At 38.9% G+C, this 22,098-nt stretch overlaps 1 protein-coding gene across 2 annotated transcripts in view; it reads right to left on the bottom strand.

Annotated features, from left to right (window-relative positions):
- The window catches only part of TRHDE (thyrotropin releasing hormone degrading enzyme), a 222,951-nt gene that overhangs the window by 165,312 nt on the left and 35,541 nt on the right, over positions 1–22,098 (bottom strand). For both annotated transcript variants that reach the window (XM_054807940.1, XM_054807947.1), the window contains exon 3: positions 15,966–16,092. In XM_054807940.1, coding sequence (XP_054663915.1) covers positions 15,966–16,092 — 127 coding nt within the window. The remainder of the gene's footprint in view (positions 1–15,965; positions 16,093–22,098) is intronic.

Raw genomic sequence — 22,098 nt, 5'->3', positions numbered from 1 at the left:
TGTCACAAGACTGGTTCTGCATGGAATTACCTTCCAAAATATAAAATAGCTTGCTTGTCAAGTCAAAAGTTTTGATATGGAGAGAGACATTTATATTATCTCTAGTCCTATTATCTCTCTGTAAGAGCCCTCTTCCTAAATATGATTATTGAAGTGAAACAATTTTACAGCTTCTGTGTCTGTCAACTTTTACTTATAGGCTTCTTGAATAATGGAAACAAGCCGCTGGTGGTGGAGTATGAGACAGTTCTTTCCAGGTGAGATGACTCTGCCACCTTTATTTTGCTAACAGGCAGCAACCAGGGGCTTTCTGATGCTGAGGTCCCTGATTTTGATAACACAGATACAACACACATTAGAATCTTTGCATATGAATCTTAAAGAGTTACTTTGGAATTACACTTAACTTTACCTTACTGTACCATCTGTGGCTATAATCTTCCTGGGGTTATAGTTTCATGAATACTGGCAAGCAGAGCTGTCTTAAGAAGTTCCGGATTTCACCCACAGCCCAGCCATCAGTCCCCATCTCCACATTACAGCTCGCTGCTGCTCAGCAGTGCAGCTACTGTGGGACCAGCCTGAAAAACAGATCTCTGGAAAGAGGTAGTTAAAAATAACCTCCCAAAAATCAAAGGGAAGAAGATGACTTTACAACACTGAAGTTAATGTCTTATGAAATTGCACGTAGGACAGAGTCTGCTTGCCTCATCTTTCTCGGGTCTGATGAGAGAGTACTGCAGTGAGGATCTGTAAGTGGACTGGGCAGCTAGAAAAAGGTCAGGAGACTTGTGAAGTAAGGGAAGTCTAGCCTACAACCAGTAAACAGGACCTATTATCCCCATGAGACCTTCAGATAAGGACCCAAAAGCAAGCACGCTGCCCCAGTTCTCTAATTATCCACAGAGCCAAACTCAGCTAGCGCTTAGAAGTGACGTCCCTGTTCCCAGACTCCCTATCCCATGGTGCAAACACTTCTGGGTTCCATGGTCAGACTTGGCCCCATTACACGTGACAGCAAAAAGGTGGGAACTATGGCCTGGGAGAGCCTCCATAAAAGTCTGTGGCACCTGCTGACCAGAATTTTATCCATAGATGAACAGTTGTATAACCTTAATTAATAGGATTATAGTCATATGCACTTAAAATACAGCCAGGATAATACATATATATAAGTTTGCATGTATCTGTGTATACATATGCATGGTTGGAAAGATAGATTAATGTTAAAGGAGCATTCACAGACAAATACATGTAAAGTTAGAACTACTTGTAGGAGGAAGATTTGCTTTTATTATTTAAAATTGCATGATATTCACTTGTGCTGTTTTATTTCTCCACTTCACTACTGCAACATTAAATTATCCCTCAGCTGAGTACTTGGATTTGACCATTTTATACTCCATATCCACAAATATCAAGGTTACCCCACAGCAGTGGTATTTTAACTGAAAGTAAACATTTCTTTTTTTTTCTTTTTTCTTTTTTTTTTCCTTTTTTTTTCTTTTTTTTTTTTTTTTTTTTGAAGAAATACACTAGTAAAGATAAAACACAGTGAATTCTTCTGAGGCTGGACTTTCATTCCGCTGTCCCCAAATGCAATATAAGCATTAGAGAAAGCTGTCTGTTCACTGTTACCCTGAATGACTTACAGCAATTCCTGAATAGCCTTTGGTGTCATCTGACAACATTCTTATCGTTGAAAGGTTTTATTAAAAGCCACATTATATCATTCTGTTATCATCATAGCTTGTACAGTTCGGATCCTTTTAATCACTTGGAAACTGTTGTACAGTTTCTACAGAAATACCTGTAGAAATGGCATGTGGCATAAAACTGCATTTCTAATGCATCTGTTTGTTACTGAGTAACAGACATGCTTCTTCATAAAATTCAGTTGTCTCTGATTACCTTAAGACAGAACCAACACGCAAAACATTTCAAGAATATGGAGAAAAGATGCCTTTTACATTAGCAGTGAAGAGACATATAATGCATTTTTCTATGTATCTAAGTTACGGCTGACAGTCTCATGAAGCCTTATATATTTCCACGCCAGAGAATTAGCACCCTAGGAAGAACAACTCTAAGACCAATTTTAAAGTAGGAAATATTGGACTCACTTGTATGTCCCTCACATGGAACTGAATAATCAATACTTAATTATGAAAGGATGCATGATCCAACTGCCTTCTGCTTCAATACATACTCAAATTTTATCTGGCAAGTGAACATTTTATACAGGTCTGATCAGCAAAACATCTGCCTGCAACTCTCAGCACTCTGGCTTTCAGCTCTGCCTCTAAACAGGAAAACAGAACCATGGTACTTCTCCATTTGCAAGACGCATTATGTGTGAACAGCCAGTAGTGATTATAAAATGCTTAGGTACTGTGACGACTATGGAAATATCTCATATAATTTCATATGAGGAATTCAACCACTCACTTCTGTTATTGCTTTAGGAGTCACATCATAAACATAGCCAAGTCTAATTAAAGTTCTGTCAAAATACCTATGCTTTTCAATCATGACTCTCAAAGGAAATCTACCTGTAGCTAATGTCATAGTGTTGGTGGTAGACCAAACCCCCTGCTGAGTAAAATACATATAGGAGCTCTCTTGCCATCAACTCTACTGACAAGTGCCCTATCATTTCAGGGCCGAGGTATCTGTTACAAAGCCACAGACTTGGGGGCAATTCTGAAACAGTTTCCAAAGGTTTATCTAAGCCACCCAGAGAGACAGCAATAGCTGCAGAAACTTATGACAAGGGTGTCCAGAATACACTCCTAAGTTCTTGGAGCATCATCGTGCATCTTTAACCTTGCCCCCCCTTCCCACTCGCTCTGGGATTCAACTGCCCAGTAACGTACAACAGGAGAACTATGCTCAGCCAAGCCAAAGCTGAACACACCAGGAGAAAAAGGGACTTGATTTCTCTTGACTAAAATATTGCCTGAGTTTCATTTCAGTGAGGAGTAGCATATGACAAGGAACATATTTTTGAGTTGAACAGTGGGAGTTGGTTTAGCTTAATACACTTTCTGAAGTGTGCTATCACTATGACAAATATATATCTTCATGAGGGCAGCTTTGTTAGAAGTGTTACTGACAAGAATCAGAGAGAGCGAAGGAAAACGCAGCCTTCATAGAACTGATCCTGAATCTGGAAATGTTACGTTTTAAATACACAAGCAGATGGCATTTAAATAAATTAGATGCAAAGAAAAGAAGAATTTATACATAGCAAGGGAGAACAGGGAGAGCAAGTTTAGCGGTATCTGCTGGAGATCTCCACAGCATTTTTATTAAGTGATTCTTTTAATGTCCATATACCATTTTAAGAAGCTTGCCAGCATGCAAGAGAAAAAAAATAAAATCTACAGTGACAATTCACTTGTTTTAATGAAAGTTGTTCAGCCATCTTAATATTTTCATCTTTACACTGAAAATCATTGGTTTCTTTAATGCAAAAATGAAGTTGCTTCAGGCATGGTGCTGCAAACATCGCATAATTCATTGTGTTAGGATATCTTTTCAGTTACAATATCCTTAGCAAAAGCAATAAAAGGTGAGCACATACATCTCTTTGAATTTCAGTAGCTTACAGAAACTAGCTAGTACAGGTGGAAGGTTTATAACTAAGCCAGCAGAATCTAGGTAGCAGCAATAGGTTTATTCAGCTCTGTAGTTATACACTTCACATCTTTTGTATGAACAGAAATCTCTGGCCTATTTAAGCGCCACTTTAATATGCTATAATCTTTTTCAAGACACTGTCATAATCTCTTGAAAGAAACTCCTCATGCTCTTTGATGATATATGAAAATGTATCTTCTTTACGTCTGTATCTATGGGTTTTTTACAATACAGAAGATGTGAAAGCTCATTTTATACATCTACATACAGACTTTGAACTATTTCTAATATTCCGGCATTATCAGTAAGTGATTACTTTTTTGTAACTCACTGAATCAGTAATGCATAACCCTTAAGTTTTAGATCTATTAAGAAATAAGGATATTAATTGTACAGATATTCATGTGTGTGTGTACTTCCCTCATCTACCTTCTTTCTGGAACAAAAGATTCATAGTGAAGAAGAATGTTCTTCTATGGTAGGGACAATTAAGCAGTTGTCCTGATCTTGGTGTTACGGTAAGCATGAATAAGGTCAAAAATTTTAAATATATATGCATATTTCAAGATAAACATAAGAAAATAAACAAAAGCAAATGCATGTCAGTTTAAGTGAGTCAGTAGACAAAGTGCTTTCTCATCAGTTTTGCCTAGTGAAACTTCTGTTTCTCAAAGTAATATATCTGGTGCCCTCAATTCAGCATCTAATGGAAAACGAACTTTGTCACAATATCATCTGCAGAGCATAACAAACTACCCCAAAGAAGCACCATCCTTCTAAAACTGAAAACACGGAAAGTTAACAGGAACACTTCTCCAGTGTTCCAGCAAAAAAAAAAAACCCAACAACTTGTTTTCCACTCTAATTTAAGTTTAGCAATGATAGCAATATGAAAAATAATTAAAATAACACATTCTTAAAAGTCCTACTCAGCATGAAAATTATGGTAGTGTTTTCAAAATTGCTATGAAATTGCAATCTCTGAAAAAGGAAGAATACGATGCAAGTATTGTTGAAATCTCTTGTTCTTAAGTCTTTCTGCATGGAAGTTGTCTTTCAAGCCATTTAGAGACTCTGAATAAGTGGTAGAAGTTACAGATTAGCTCTGAAACTATAGCCAAGCACCCTAAAACACTCACCTAACAACTCTTCAAACATCAGGCCTACCCTAAGAGAAGGAAGGCTGGGAGCTAGGCAAATCATAACAGCTCTAAGTGCCTGGAGTGAGGGGAAGAGGCAAGAGAAAAGTCTTTTAAGCCTTTCTAGCTTGCCTCAACCAAGAAAATAGGCTATATTGGTGTTGCCCTGCAAGTTTCAAGCGAAATAAAGTTGTGCTTCTGAAAGAAGAGTCTGAACAGGCTTTGTCATTACATTAGCTCTTCCAGAGTTGGACAGCCAATGCATCAGCCAGCTACAGGGTTCACAAGCGTAACACTAAGCAGAGCTAAAACTAGTTCAGAATGCACATTTATAGACAGGACTGGAAGAAAGAGTCCATTGATTACATTTATATATAATTTATAGCTCCTATTAGATTAATTTGAACTTCTGTCTGAGTCCAGCCTGAAACTGATTCTTCACTTTTCAAATGAAATGCAGGAGGACAAAAACCTTTATCACAACATTGAATGAAAAGAAAATACTACTGAAATATATTGCTGCTGCTCCAGTATGTAAAACTACCTGTTTCAATGAATTCACAACAAAAATTCGTAGTAAAGAATAAAATCGTCCTGTACTTAAACTGCATATACAAAAAATAAGTCTGAGTGAACTATGTTGGTGTTTGATGTGGACGATACTCTCATCTGCCACTTCTTTTTTTCCTCATCAGCACAATACCTCAATGTTACTGTCATGGCCTAATCCAGAAACTGAGCACCACACAGCTGCTTGCTCCTTCACCCCCGGTGGAGTGGGGGGAGAGAATCAGAAGGGTAAAAGTGAGAAAACTCGTAGGTTGAGATAAGAACAATTTAATAACTGAATAACAATAATAATAATAGTAGTAGTAGTAGTAATGAAAAGGAAAATAACAAAAAAAGAGAGAAATAAAACCCAAGAAAGATAAGGAATGCAAATGAAAAAAAGAACTGCTGTCCACCAATTGATTGATGCCCAGCCTGTCCTCAAACAGCAGCCCCCTAGCTAACTTTCCCCCTAGTTTATATGCCGAGCATGACATCATACGGTGTAGAATATCCCTTTGGCCAGTTTGGGTCAGCTGTCCCGGCTGTATCCACTCCCAACAACTTGTGCACCCCCAGCCTCCTCGCTGGTGGAGTGGGGTGAGAAGCAGAAGAGGCCTTGGCTCTGTGTAAGCACTGCTCAGCAGGAACTAAAACATCCCTGTGTTATCAACACTGTTTTCAGCACAAATCCAAAACAAACCCTCATACTAGCTACTATGAAGAACATTAACTCCATCCCAGTCAAAACCAGCACCCTGAGCTTCTTTCTTCAGGCAGAAAAGTCTCTGCTTCACATATAAGACAGAAAAACCAGAAGACACCATAGTATCCTTGTTTTTTCCCCATACTTGAAACTGCAGGGTTAAATGAAAACTGGAACCTTCATTAATTCAGTTCAAAATTATCTTTATTTAAAATTTGTCATATGATTATGCATATGTACCAGATACACCCAAAATTACAGAAAGTCAAGTAAGTCCTCAGTAAATTCATATTTACTCAAATGGTAGCACTATGAACATGTTACCGTTATTCTGTTACCTCTGTCTGTGGATATACAGCTATCTTAAAGATGCTGTATAAACACCACTCACTGCAGAAGACTGCATAGGTGGACCACATGTTTCATTAGGGCAACAACAGTCATTTCCCTTTTCCATCAAAAGACAATATACTTTAGCAGATTGTATAACATCCCCATACTGTTTCAAATGTAAAGTATCAGGTTTCTACCACAATTCTGAGAGAAAAGGCCATTACTTTCTCCTTGGTAGCCTAGTTAATTGATAGAGACCAACCACATTACCTAATTTCATTCAAACTAAACATTATAGATACGATTTTTAAAGGGAAAATTTCCTAGTTTGCACATCCTACTGCAATCCAATCTTCCTACACACTGGCCAAGGATTCACACACACCCCTCTTCATGAATGCCACCTAAATCTATCACAGCATCCTCAGTGATATCATTTCTCTTTCCTCCAAACCCTTCTATATTTGTTTTTCTGCCATGCAGCTCTGATCTCCACATGCTAACTTCCATAGTGCCATACCACGCACAGAAAGTAACTCTCCCAATATCCTAATGACATAACAGCCCCTATTCCATAATAAAACCCATAGTTCCCAATGCCTATACAAACATGAGGTTCATTGTGGGGCCAAGGCTTAAGCTTTTTTCCTACATATGCTTCTTTAAGACAAAGCTACAGTTGCTGGTGTAAAGGGTTTCAGCTGCTGGTCAAAGTCTCTGATGAACCCTCTCAACTGTCAGATCTAACAGGTTATTGACAATCTTCCGTAGCCTCTTAAAAAAAAAAAAAAATCAAAAGCTAGACATGGTCAAGGGGATTCTGGTTCCAACAATACTATTTTGCAGCAGAAATCAGTACTACCCTTCAAAAATCTGATATTCATAAGTGAACATTTCTGGTCAAGAACAGTATGATTAAGCTAACAAAAAGACAATCACTAGCAGCCCTGGAGAAGACAATCAAGGATGAGAGCTCTGCTCAAGCAGAGTGAAAGGAGCTATAATGAAAACTACTTCAGCCATGGCTATCTGAAAAGTATTTTGGATTCATGCACTTTTAGGCTTTTAACCATCTCATACCAGGTAAAAGTTCACACAGTTTCCTGGTGATTCCCATAATTTCTGTGGAGTTTGTGTGTCTGTCAAAGATCTTATCCCATTTTATAAATTCTAGAGAAGAATTCACCTCATCTTTTAGCCATCTAAAAACCAGAGATCAAATTTAAACTAGCCAGATTAGTGCCCTCTCTGTAGTCAGCAGTCACCCCTCCACTGGTACCTCCTAACTTATGATAAAATGCATCATTTTCTGAAGGCATCTATGTTTTCCAAAATGTAAAGAACTTAAGAGTAGACACTGCTTTTAGATGGCTACAATTCAGTGCACCCACTTCTACATTGGTGGTAACTATTCAAATGACTTACTGCCGAGCAGCTTAGAAAAACATCTATTTACATTCAGATGAAGGATTTTCATGGCTCAAAAAAGCCCTGACATTTCCATTAAGTCTCCCACCATCCCATATCCTGTAACACTCTCATAGCAACAGCATTATCCTCTTTTTTTTTTTTTTTTTTTTTTAAATTAATAATTTAAAAGTCAAGCTGATTTAGCTGAGTAGCCAGTGGGGACACTCTCGGATTTGGTCACCCTTTTACTATGGGCTGGCTGAACAGCTACAGGCAACAGCGCTACTATCTGAACATTTTCCTTGTTTGAGAGCTTTGGATTCTATTCATGTCACAATTAAGAAGGGAGGGAAATTGCTACATAATGAAAACATTTCACTTTGAAGAGGATTATTTCCACCAGGGCCCATTCATCTTTATTCTAAATAAAGCTGCTTTATTCCTATATGTAACTTTTCCTGTCTCCTGCAAACAATATCAGACTTGTTGCACCAAGCCACCAGAGAGAGATCAGGTTCCTGTCAATAAACTTCCAAAACCAGTTACAATGCCCATTATGAGCTGTATTATACTACTTATTGGAATGAATTGGCTTACTATTTAACATAGTGTAGAGCAAAACAGTAAGAAAATGTCCGAAGTGAAGATTATTTTTTTCTTAACATCAGACTATGGACTGGTTTCCTACGGACTATTTCATATGGACTGATTTCAGTTTAGTAACTCATAGTTCCTTTTCATATTTCAAAGCATTGCTCTGAGAAAAAACATTGCTTTTTCCTACGGCTGCAGCTGGAATTTTTCCCTCTGGAGCCCTGACCAGTTGGTGTTTTGAAGTGCTCAGAGCTTAGAAATTTAAAAAGAAAAAACCAAACCACAACCTCAAAACAGAGGCTTCAAAGGTCAGGGTAAAAGTGACACAGTTCATTCTGTGTACGAATGCTCTGTATCAACAAATAGTCCTCTGTGTGCAGAGGCACTAGCCGTGTTTCAAGTACCTGGTCAAAGAAAATAGTAGGTTTCAATTCTGCTGCTTAAATACAGTTCATAGCCCCAATTGAGATGCTCAATGTTATTAAAAAAATCCATGAGGAGCTGTCAGGTATGGACCAGCCATGGACCAATAGGATCTTATCTGGAGGCCAGCAGCAGCAGCAGCTAGGGGTCTTCAGGATATCCAAAGGCATTTTAAACAGTACCACATAATGTTTAAGTACATGAATCAAGTCCTTAGTGCCTCCTTTCCCACCCTTCCTCATACTAGAAGTTGTACATCCCACTCCCAGACCATCTATCTCCCTTCCTACGCTTCCTTCTTTTCGATTCAGAAGACCATATAACTAACAACTCATTCAGACTCAACAGAGTCTAATGTTGCTTTCCCTCTCTCCTACAGGGTTGTGATGGCTTCTCTCTCAGCGGAAGAGACTGGACATCTTTCAGGAAGACTGTGTACAGTTCAGACAGATACTGCAGTTATCGTGTCATAAGAACACTATGAAACTCTATAAGCCTTGCCATGCTGGAGGTCAGATCAGATCAGCATTTCTTAAATTTTCAAGTTGGAAACCTCTTAATCAAGAGGCAACCAAACTGACGATCATTTTCAACTACTGTAAAAACAAGATCAAAGAAGTACTAATTATTGTTTTCATTTTACAGATGGAGAAGGAAAAATTAGTTATCTTGCTTGCTGTAATACAGCAATTCCAGGTCAGAGTTGGACAGGTGGCAGGAAGAGGCCACCTTGCTAGGAAGAAAGACAAAGACGAGGGTAGGAACTGCAAAACTTTTAGCAGAACTAAAGCTGAGAATGCAGGCAACAACATGGAGGTTCATCATAGAAGGAGCAACAGAGACAAATGGAAGGACAAATGAAGGGGATGTAAGAAAGTACTAGCAGCAGAAAGAGTGCTGATGAAAATGATGGAAGATCAAGCAGGGCAGAAGGCAATATAGCAATGAACAGGTTAGGAATATGTCAAAGAGTAAAGCAATTAAATCAAAACAAACAGTTCATCACTAGTGCTCACAGCAAGTCACCTGGTCATCCTACAACAGCATTTCATGCTTTTATTCTGGGCCTGCAACACCTCATGCAGCAACAGGCAGCAGCACTCTCTCTCACCAAAATATTCACGGTCAACAATCAGGGAATGGAGCAGAGCTACATGAGTTTCCTTTAAAAATCAGAACAGTTCCCTGTTGAACTTTTTCTTTACATGGTTATTTTTTACATCATAAGAAAGAGTTTAAATTCTTCCATGACACACTTTAAAAATTGAATCCTATTCTCCAAAAGTATTCAAAGAGCAAATGTTAATGGTCCAATCTTGTCTTCCATTGTGCAGCACGTACACTAAATCCCTTGGAAAATCATTTTCTGAGACTTTGCATTCACAACTTTAAAGTGTTTTATGCTGCATAATGAAAAAACAACCATATCATTTTTGCATGAACCAGGTAATTAGTACCTTGAACATACCTGTAAGGAAAAAACCCATTAAATACAACAGATGTAACCCCAAAGTTTGCTGTACAGTAAATCTACAGAGACTTCCTAAAGTCTACGGGGAAAAAATTCTTTTAAACATATATTTTAACACTATAGTGCTCACACAAATTGCAGTATTTATAAATTAAATATTGATTCATATCCAATGACCTCAAGACAAAACAGCAAGGGCATTTACTTTCACCCAGCCTTTCTGTAACATATGCAGCCATGTTCCAAAGTGGATTCTTCAGCTGTTCATATTTCTATCTTTCAGGACACTTTCAGTGGGGAATTAATTCCGAGAAGCCCAAGTTCTTCCCAATCCTATTCACAGCTCTCCATCACTAAACTGCCTTAAATACGTCTCCTTCCCAGGTCTGCACATTGTGAAAGTGGTACAAATGACACTTAAATCAATCTCAGGTGTTATAATTAGAATAGAATAGAATAGAAACAGGAATAGTTCAGTTGGAAGGGACCTACAATGATCACCTAGTCCAACTGCCTGACCACTTCAGGGCTGATCAAAAGTTAAAGCATGGGAGTTAAGAGCATCGTCCAAATGCCTCTTAAACACTGACAGGCTTGGGGCATCGACCACCTTTCTAGGAAGTCTGTTCTGATGTTCGACCACCCTCTCTGTAAAAAAATGCTTCCTAATGTCCAGTCTGAACTTTCCCTGATGCAGCTTTGAACCATTCCCACGTGTCCTGTCACTGGATCCCAGGGAGAAGAGCTCAGCACCTCCCTCTCCACCTCCCTTCCTCAGGAAGGTGCACAGAGCAATGAGGTCGCCCCTCAGCCTCCTTTTCTCCAAATCAGACAAACCCAGAGTCCTTAGCTGCTCCTCACAGGACATGCCTTCCAGCCCTGTCACCAGCTTTTTTGCCCTATTCTGGACGTATTCCAGGACCTTCACATCCTTCTTAAATGGTGGGGCCCAGAGCTGCACACAGTGCTCCAGGTGAGGCCACACCAACACTGAATACAGCGGGATAATCCCCTCTTTTGGCTGGCCGGTGATGCTGTGGTTGATGCACCCCAGGATGGGGTTTGCCCTCTTGGCTGCCAGGGCACACTGCTGACTCCTATTGACCTGCTGCCAACCAGCACCCCCAGACCCCTTTCTGCAGGGCTGCTCTCCAGCCACTCCTCCCCCAATTTATACCTGTGCCTAGTGTTACTCTGTCCCAGCTGCAGAAGCCAGCGTTTGGACTTGTTAAATTTCATGCTGTTGATCATTGTCCAATGCTCCAGTCTATCTAGATCCCACTGCAAGGCCTCCTGCCCCTCAAGAGAGTCAACAGCACCTCCCAGTTTGGAATCATCAGCAAACTTGCTAATGGTTAATAAAACATTTTTTCCCTTATCTAGGCAGTTCCAGTGGGAGACTCTGGATTTGAACCATGCCCAGGAAGATCTCCCCTCCACCAATGAAATAAGGAACCCAGGGCAATCAGCTTGCTAATTTAGACATGCCAGTTGAGTGCCTAAAGTTGAATGAATCCAAGCAAGGTGCACAGTGCCTAACTCAAAGGCAACTGACCCTTGAGACACCCAAGTTCCTTTATACAACCCATAGTGGTTACACTAATTACATGGGCATCTAACTACAGTACTCAGAATAAAATAAATTGAGTTGTAAAATGAGTTTTCAGAGAAGCAGTAAATGCATCCCACTAACACTGTGATACTGCAATATTGTTAAGGGGAGGAAAACCAAGGCCCAGAAACCCAAAAATCTTCATGCAAGTGGCTCGTTTATGCATCGCACATGAAGTTTTGTCAGTCTTTCATAACTGAAGCCTTATAAAGTTTCCCAGTTCCAGCACATGAAGTATTCTGGAAAAGAGATTCTGTGGCCCTTTAGTAGAAACACTTGGGAAACTGGAAGACTATGACCATACAGATAACCTTGCCCGCTCAGACAAAAAGACTGCCTAGCTCAGTATTCTCTTCTCCAACAGCAGCCACAAGCAGATGTTTGGGAAAGAGTAAGACCAGGGAAGTATAAATAGCACTCTCTTGAGTATTTCCCAGCTTCTGTTTTCAAACCATGGGATTTCCTCCCCTGGAGCACCTCTCCAATCTTTGTCCATGTCTCTCTTTGGACCTGTACAATCTTTTTGCATCTACAATCTCTTTTGACAAGGAGTTTCACAGATTTACCACCTGCTGCAGTAACAGTGATCTTTTCTCGGTCTTGTATCCATCTCCTGCTAACCTCACTGGGTAGCCCTTGAGTCTTGGTTGGAAAAGGCAGTCAACCCCTCCACCCCAAATCATTCACAACTTAAGAGTCGCAACTGTCCCACGTAAAGAGTGCTTGCTTACCTAATCGTTCCCCATAGGGAAACTATTCCAGCCTCAAAGATCCTCATAAGAAAAAGCTCTGTGCATACAAATAGGTTTTTTTTTTGTGCAACCTGGATTAAAAATAAATACGTGATACAAATACAGAAATGTATTTTATATTCACCAGCCATAGAAACACAACTAAAACCCCTACTGCATATCCTTTTAGAATTAATTAAACCGAATGCTTTATCCACCCCTCATTTTGACTAGTTTTGATATTATAGTCTTGGAAACATCTGGGGTTTTTAAAGACCTGACTTATTTTTCAGAAATGAAATTCATACAAAAATTATTAGTTTAAAACCCTACACAAGCATCTTCCAGTTCAGAGTATGATGTGGGGGAAAAGCACATATCTACAAGCTAAGTAGAACTTTTACCAGTGGAAACCGGTTATTCAAATGAGAAAAATCCCCAATTCACATTTATTACCAGAATTCACATCAAATGGTAAACAAATCTACCATTCCAATGCACTCAGAAGTCAGTACAGGCCATATAAGACCTAAAAAATCTTAGTCATTGGGTGACAAAAAGGTTCTTCCAGATTCTCCACAGTTCCCAATAGTAACAGAGGCTGCCAAGTCATCAGAGGAGCCCATAACTGGCAACAGCAAGCACAGACATCTGACTGCATGTGTAAGTGCAGTAAATAAGCCTGTTTAAAAAGAGTTAAGTAGTTAAGAGTGTCAGGAGAAAGTGGTTCCTGTAGAGAACACTAGCTGATTTACTGCAAACTCAGATGAGGAGCACTAGTTTCAAATGTCAAGGATCCGTGGAAACGGACCTCAATGACAGAAGTAGTGAACAAATGAACACAGGTCCCTCTGATATAGCAACACATCTGAAGCACCTGAATGTCCTTGGATATTCCTACCATACAGAGTTCAAATGGATGACCACATAGACGATGGAAGTGCTTCACCAACGGTTGCAGGTCCCTTGTCCCCACACACACCCCAGCATACAGCACTGACACTAACGTATTGCTTAGTAGCTCATACAGCACCTGCATAGTAAGCTGGTCAGTATTTTGACAACAGAACTCTTTTGAAAAAATAAAAAGTATTTTCAACCAAAATAATTACATTTGGTTTAGTTCACTCTTATTAGAACTAGATAATACATGAAACAAAATTTTTCATTTTTTAAAACATCTACGTTTGAAATAGAACATTTTCTACAAAACTGACGCTGTCATTACAAAGCTTTTTAAAGTACATTCTTAAATTTTCACTCCCACTTGAAGGTATTTCACATTTCATTTATAAATAAAATGAAAAACTCCTAAAATGTCCCACACAGAAAATTCTGATTTTTCTTAAAACCCTAATGTAGTACTCAATCATTTGCAGTGGTGACAGCAGTGTATCGAGTGATAGTCCCAAGGTTTCAGAGAGCACAGGCGTGTTTTCTGTATCAACGCATCCTCCTGATGTACACTCTTTCCACTGCTGTAGCCAATGCTGTTTTGTCTCTACCCTCAGAAAATTTGTTAAACAACTAATGCAAAATCACTATCAAAGAAAGACTACAGTGTTTTCATCTTTAGTCTTTCTATTCACCCATCAGACTATTGTCCTCAACCTTCCATTTTCCAGTAAAATAATAAAAAATTATTCAGCACTCCTTCAGGTTAAAGACACTAGCACATGCTTAAATGTAGTGATCTTAGTGTTCTGCTGAACTGAGAACAAACATACCTATGTTCATATGCAAATCAAATTTTCAAAAATATTTGTCATAGTTTTTAAATTTTCATTATTATATTTACATTATAAATTATACTTACATTATAAATTTTCCTTATTATATTTACTTTTAAGCTTATTATAGCATAACGAACTTTGCAAACTATTTCCTATAGTAGCATTACAGAATAACTAGAATTTTTCAAGCCGTTTTTCATATTAACTCCACAATTTTACTACAAATACGTGATTAAAAAATATAATTTTACTTGTGACTATTCCTCCTGTTCTATTCCAAAGAGATCCAAACTGGAACATATTCATTTCCGATGAGACGTTTTTAAAAGATATATAATGATATACAGCATAATGATAACGCATACAGCATGTTGAGTTGAAAGACCGTATGTTGCAATTGTGCAAGATATTCTGAAGCAGATACAGTCACTACTGCCTGCTGCTACCTGGCATCACCAGTAAACTACCTGAAGTAATGATTGGAGTCCCACTGTTTGTCCTTTGTATTCAATGGGAAGGTTTTTATTATTTTTTTTTCCTTCTAAATTTTTGGCACTGGTAAGTCTACAACTTCCTTTATGAAATCATCATTACATACAGGACACACACACAGTCTGATGCATGTGCCATGTTTAACCCACAGCACCTTTCTCCAGGAATACACTTCTTGTAACTCATCATCTAAAGATGACAGGAAACAAACACCACAATGTTCTTATAAAAAATTCATGCAACGCCCTCATCTAGCAACATCAATTACTTTATCTATCTCCTACACCGTTGGCTGTAAGACTAATAAAGCTAATCAGCAGGCAAGGGATTCAATGAAATATACCCTGAGCTCCTGGGAGGATCACCTGTGGTTCCAACTCTAACACTTCTGATCAAATGCAAGCTCTCTTCCTGCTGCTGAGCAATAGGCTTTTCTGGATCTTGATCAAACACGCTCCAAAGGAGGGAGGGTGTAATAATATGGTGTAAAGTATTCAAGTGTGTAGGAGAACAATTGTTGTGTGGAAAGGGAGAAGGAGAAGAAACTATTTTAAAAATACTAGAAATTGACAGCTTTTACATGTAGGTCACTTGAGCAGCAAAACAAGTTCACAGCAATTCTTTCAATAAGCAACAATATAATTAAGCTTATGTACTAATCATCATTAATAAACCACATAAACCAGCCTAAAAAAATACTGCCTTGCACTGTTACAGTTTCCCAGTTTCCACATATTTTCAATTCTGTTCCCCATCTAAGGCTGAGGCATCACGATACAAGTATTACAGAACAAATATCTCCCGGTGGCTACCTAATTAAAGTAAGGACCAAAATAAACAGCATCAAAAAAAACCCCAACCCACTTATCAGTGAAAGGTCTCAAGTCCTCTTCCTAGAGTCCCACTGCATAACAAATTTAAGTACCGTCTGCTTCCAAGGCTGGAAAAGGGACAACTGGACTTACCTTTCTCTGCAAAGAAGAGATGAAAAATTCCTTACTTATTCATCCTTCTTAACCCAAACATTTCTTACCTTGAAATCTAGTACATTACAGTCTTAAATTTCCTTTAAAAAAGCTGACTTAGTCTCCTGTCTCTGGGTGAACTTCATGTTCTAAGGGAAATCTTACCTAGTTTTGGCAGGGAATAGGGCACTTTAAAATAATCTTCATAAAATTCAATGAGTCTCCTTGTAATATTTAGAGCATAGTCCCCTGATCCTCTTCGGATTGCATCAGGCCTTGCATATAACCGTACCTGTTAAAAAAACAAAGCAAAAGACTGATCATTTCAGCATCTACATTTTGAAGCTATCCCACCTGCAGAGGTGAACTATTCTAAGGTTGTTGTGAGGTTGCAGGATTACTCTCTTAAAGCCAAATATGGTACCTTTGCCAAAACATGTCGTAGCTGAAAACCAGAACTTCCACAAAGGTTACGAAGTTGAGAAGTCACAATCTCCTACTTGTTTGTGTTGCCAAATAAAAGACTTAACACTCCTTGCATCAAAATAAATATTCAAAGAAAAACACTTACATGTGTTTGCTAGAGATATGATGGGAGAGTGGATTAGTATAATGGTTCTCTGCCTACACTGAATGTAGGCAGGATGCAGTGGCTCAGTAGGAGAGAAGTTCACGGTTTGTTAAAGGCACATTATATCGAGCCCTGAAAGTATTAGTAGACTGTGGAGAAAAAAAAAAAAATAAAATTGTTCTCTTTTCTTTTCTCTGGCAGTGACACAGTTACCCTTGATGAGCTATGGAAGACTGCAAAAACAACCATTTATAAGCTCATTCATGTACACAAACAATTAACATTCCTGAAACCTCCATGACTGCTTCAGGCCTCTGTTTTCAGAAAGCAGTAAGTTAAAGCTGTTTATACAAGCCCCAGACTGCTGTGTTCAGGACAAAACAGCTCACACATCTGACTACGGGGAGCACCCAAGTGAACAGAACTCACCTTCATAATTCAGCACCCAAGTGTGACCAGCTTCCCTCCCCATACACGAGGCAGCAGAAAGCACCGCCAAGTTATTCATTATTCCCTGTCCTTACAGTCCTTAACGCTTCCTTGGTGTGAAGATGACATACAGTTAATGAGAACTGTTAACCAAGAAAGGAGAGACACTTTTTGCTCTCCTTCCTCATACATGGTCTGATGGACGTAGCCAAGGGGAAGCAGTGTGTACTTCGTCTCTAGTGGCTGTGGCAGAAGGTCTCTCCCTGAAGTACATAATGACCTGATACAAACGAGACTCTATTAAATGTCAGTCCTAATAATAGTATCTGACTCGCTAATACTTTCTGTGGTAGGATTAAATCCCAGCCAGGGTTCCGAGGAAAGCAGCAGGGCAGAAATCAGAAAATATCAATGCAAACATGAAGCAGAAATATCAATTTTGAAATGTTTCTAAATGCTTTATTCTGGACCAAGAAAAGCCAATGGGATTTTCGGCTTCAGTGAGAGCATTACCAAGTATTGCTTTACTGCTCTTTTCCTCAACCAGTTCAGTTACCCAAGTGGAAACCAGATATCAAACCTCAGTACACTGTACCTGTCAGTTCGGTTTTAACCCACTATCTCTTTGTTTTCAGTATTCAGACACATTATTCTGCTTTGTTACTATGTCCATCTTCATATTTTTATTTTTGTGTTGTATTAGACTCAGTGCACAATCAACCATAGTTATCATTTGTAACATAAAACAGATAACACTGTAACCTAATGAGACATGTAATAAAGCAGACTTCTCATAATCACCACCTGAAAGCATATAAAACATTATCTGAACACTTCCAAGTCACTATTTTTGTTTATTGCCTCCTTCCAAAGTTAAGTGACATGTACATTAAATGTTCCTTTATCTGCTAAACTAAATATATTTTTTAACAAAATAGATATTAACCACAGAGATCCTAATTCAAACATCTTAAAACCTTTAGTTTATGGAAGGATGGTAAGAATCACAATTAGATTTGTGATGAACACTGTTTTGTATCATTAAACCTTTATACACAATTTTGCATAATTGCTTTACTGGCACAGTTGACTGTATCAGCAAATTAGGAAAAAAAGAGTCAGCCAACCAAGTATGCAAAAAATCATTCAATTTGACAGTGGCCAAATGTGTCCATAATAGGGAATAGGACAACAGAAAGAAAGAAAAAAATAGGTACATGCAAGAAAAATCAAGGTTCAACTTACTGCATTACAACGTGTGTCTTTTGGCAAATGCAGAAAAGGCATTTAATGGTGTCTGAGATGGAGCTCAGGTACCAAAGCTCAAAAACCGCAATGCTGCAAACTTTCATTTGCCACCTGCCTAATGCTGAATATAGTTTTATTTTGCCTGTAAAGTTTCCCTGTGTGCCTCTCTGCCTGCCTAGAACAGCTCCGGGCTGCCAGGGCTGCATGGCTCACACCGAGGTCACCCCTAAACTGGAACACAGTTGTGAAATTACCCAGGTCTCTCAGGGGCTTTGAGGCAACGGGTAATGTCGAAGCATGCCAACCATCCTCAACTGCTGGGTCTGCTTCTGCCTTTCACCCAACAACCACTGAACGGGAAATGTACGGAGGAACCTTAGAGGCACCATCACGGACTTACCGCTGGCCTCCACAAATTCCCTCTTGGTTAGCAGAGGGCTGTGGCAGGGGACGGTCTGTGAGATTCTGCCTACCTGGCTGGCTGGTTCAGATGAACACCTCCTCAGCTGTCATCCATGATATAAGCAGCTTGGTCCAGAATTCAGTCTAAAGGCTAGGACTTATAAGCTTGAAATTGAAGCCCCTAACTTTCACGCACCAATGTCTTTTAATGTGCATAGGCTTATCTTGACCAAGTTTTACCTCCAAAGATGGGGATTACCTGATTTCCTTAGCTTATACGAAGATTCTGAGTTGTTAAGTAATAAAGACTCTAAAGTTCTCAGATACTGCTCCAAAGAGAAGCTTAAGTAAATAAAACAGAATGAAGATTGAGACGTGAGATTTGTTTAGCATAATTTTGTTGTTTGTTTGCTGCTTTCATTTCAAAAGGCAGATAGGTTGTGTTACTTTATAACTATGTTGGACCGAACAATAATGCATAATTATTATTTACTTTCCCACAAGGTGTTTGATCACTATATTAAGAATTTGATTTTACATTAATTTAAATAACAGAAAGAACAGAAAATCTTCTGCAGGGTCAGATTTAAATATAAATAAAAGTAGCATGTGTACTCCTATAAAAGATCAATAGGTTTCTAGCTTAGGTGCATAATTCATCACTCACTGCAATGGCACCTACTGCCCCGCAAATATTACTGAAGCTCTTTTTCACAATCTTTGCAAGATTAGGTTCTATTATTATTTTTATGTAAGACAGTGGAGAACAAAGAGAGACTGAGACTAATTCTAATGTCAAGTATACTTAATAGTTTTATTGCACACACTTTAAGCACTGTTCCCCCATTATATCTTATTGCAGTGGCGAACACTTTATACAGCTTTGAGTCTGGTCACAGGTGCCTTAGTTTGAGTATTAAGAAAATTAGTAACACGCAATTAGTGACTAAATGAGACTGTGTCAGTTTATGTGATTTGCTCAGCATCTCACAGCAACTCTGGTGGCAGATGCAGGGAGGGAATTCAAAGATGGCCTTCAGCCTCACAGCCACCTGACAATCTGCACCAAGCACCTTCCACATTTGGGAACTAATAAGGTAGGGACTGTTCAGACAACAGGCATATACACCACATACTGTTGCTGTCCTGATGCAGCATAGCTCCTTGTGTGTCTAAATGACAAAAATACCAGAAAAATATTATGAGGGATCATATTAGTAATGACACTGTCATAATACCTATGAATATAAAAAACTTTACATGGTCAACCTAAATTCTGCATTTTTTTCCTTAACTCATAGAATCATAGAATAGTTTGGGTTGGAAGGGACTTCAAATCCCATCTAGTTCCAACCCCCCTGCCATGGGCAGGGACACCCTCCACTAGACCAGGCTGCCCAAAGCCCCATCCAACCTGGCCTTGAACACTTCCAGGGAGGGGGCCTCCACAACCTCTCTGGGCAACCTGTTCCAGTGCCTCACCACCCTCACAGTAAAGAATTTTTTCCTTATGTCTAATCTAAATCCACCCTCTTTCAGTTTAAAGCCATTACCCTTTGTCCTATCACTACATGCCCTTGCAAACAGTCCCTCTCCAGCTTTCCTGTAGGCCCCATTTAGGTACTGGAAGGCTGCTCTAAGGTCTCCCCGGAGCCTTCTCTTCTCCAGGGACAACCCCAACCCTCTCAGCCTGTCTTCACAGGAGAGGTGCTCCAGCCCTCTGATCAGCTTCATAGCCCTCCTCTGGACTCTCTCCAACAGCTCCATGTCCTTTTTATACTGGGGCCCCCAGAGCTGGATGCAGTACTCCAGGTGGGGTCTCCCAAGAGCGGAGTAGAGGAGGAGAATCACCTCCCTCAACCTGCTGGTCACGCTTCTTTTGATGCAGCCCAGGGTATGGCTGGCTTTCTGGGCTGAGAGTGCACATAACTCCTTTGCACCTACATTTGTAACCATTACCAATCTTTCAACAGAAGTTCTAACTACTAAGAAAAAAAAAAAATCCAAACCTCTCATTTCTCTCTCAAATAGAACCAGACTGACCCCCTCCTTCCTACCGCAAGTTTGAGTACCTAGGTTTGCACCTTCAGCCCTACAACTCAGACCTCTCCTTTGACATTTATAAGATGCTATTGTTTTTATAACGCACAGTCACTGATGGAGGATACCACAAACACTTTGCTAGAAATAATTTACACTTTTGTTTACAGCAGAGCAAGAAGTTATTAGAAATCCTAGATGACATCACTGCCATGTATATTTTCTTATTCTTTTCTAAAGTGAGAAAAAATGTGAGTTGTTTCCCCTTGCTTCCTTTCCAGAAGCCCTGGGCTATTTTCATTAGAACTTTAAATAAAAACAATACAATAGCCATACTCAGATACCACTACAGAAAAATCACCTCAAGGATTAATTTAAAAATATTAGTAACCTAACTAAAATTCTTAGAATGACTTTGGCAGCATTATCAGAGAAAATACTAAAATATTCCTGAAAAATTTTATGGTAAATTCCATATATTTGTTATAACTGATCAACAGTCTACCTCTCTATAGCAAGTCAAAAGTATTTGCTGTACAAAAAAGTGTACTTTCACAAATAATTTGTACACTCTGCAACATTTTTTGTAGTGTCTCTTAATATTTAAGCATTTGTTCCATAGAATAGTCAAAGTAATTTAAAAATAGTTGTAATACCAGGTCACCAGAACAGATGAATGTGTTTGTAAAGTAACAGTTGTTTGCCATAGTGAGGGACACTTGCGATATACACTAAGAAATGTGCAACAGATTTAGAACAAATCACATCTAACTGAAGTCAGGTTATTAACTACTACGCATGAGAAAATCTTCCTGTCTACAGTTGCTAAAAATCATTCATCAAAAAGAAAGTCAGGACTTGAAAAAAAAAAAAGAGAGTTTTTCTTATCTTATTAGAGTGTTTCAAAAATGTGAAGCAGTAACTATATACAAGGTACAACAGGTAAATTCTGACAAGCACAAACTGTAAATAGCAATGAACATCTTAATTTCTGGTGAATAGTATGATCACTAAAAATGTTTCCACTGTACCAAAGACTAGTGATAATTTCAGCATATAATGAAAAGAGGAATGGGTTCAGAAAAAGTAAAACTGTCCTATCTTACATTTTAAAATCATGACTTTCTTTTCTTTTTTTTTTTTTTCATTAAAATTGAAGTATGTGAAAAAAAGAAAAGGATGAAAGGGATGAAGAACAGTAAAGAAAAACCTGCGGTCATTTTTTCACATTCTGTAAAGTATTTCAGGTCAAACTGAAGGCTTTGTTCAATTCTCCTTTGCAGGTAGGAGGAATTTGGAATACATTCAGTATTTTGATCATGGAAATAAAAAGTCAAAATCCATTATTTACACATGTCTAATTGAAAAAAGACTGTTGTTCAGCCTTCTCCCTCTGCAGGAATTCACCAAAGATGAAGGAAGACCAGAGAGAACCACAGTGTGTTCTCCCTCTGGCACTAGGAGAAGACACTAACAACCTTTGCTAGAGGTTCCACAAGCCTGCCAACCTGCTTCCCCAGGGAATTCAGGAAGCTGACAACCTGGCAGAAATCAGGATGTTACAGCAAGAGCCTTGCAGGCCTGAAGCATGCCATACACCAGAGCCCA

The sequence above is a fragment of the Grus americana genome, chromosome 1 (assembly GCF_028858705.1).
Source record: "Grus americana isolate bGruAme1 chromosome 1, bGruAme1.mat, whole genome shotgun sequence".
NCBI lineage: Eukaryota > Metazoa > Chordata > Aves > Gruiformes > Gruidae > Grus > Grus americana.
This window is presented reverse-complemented; position numbering and strand designations above follow the sequence as displayed.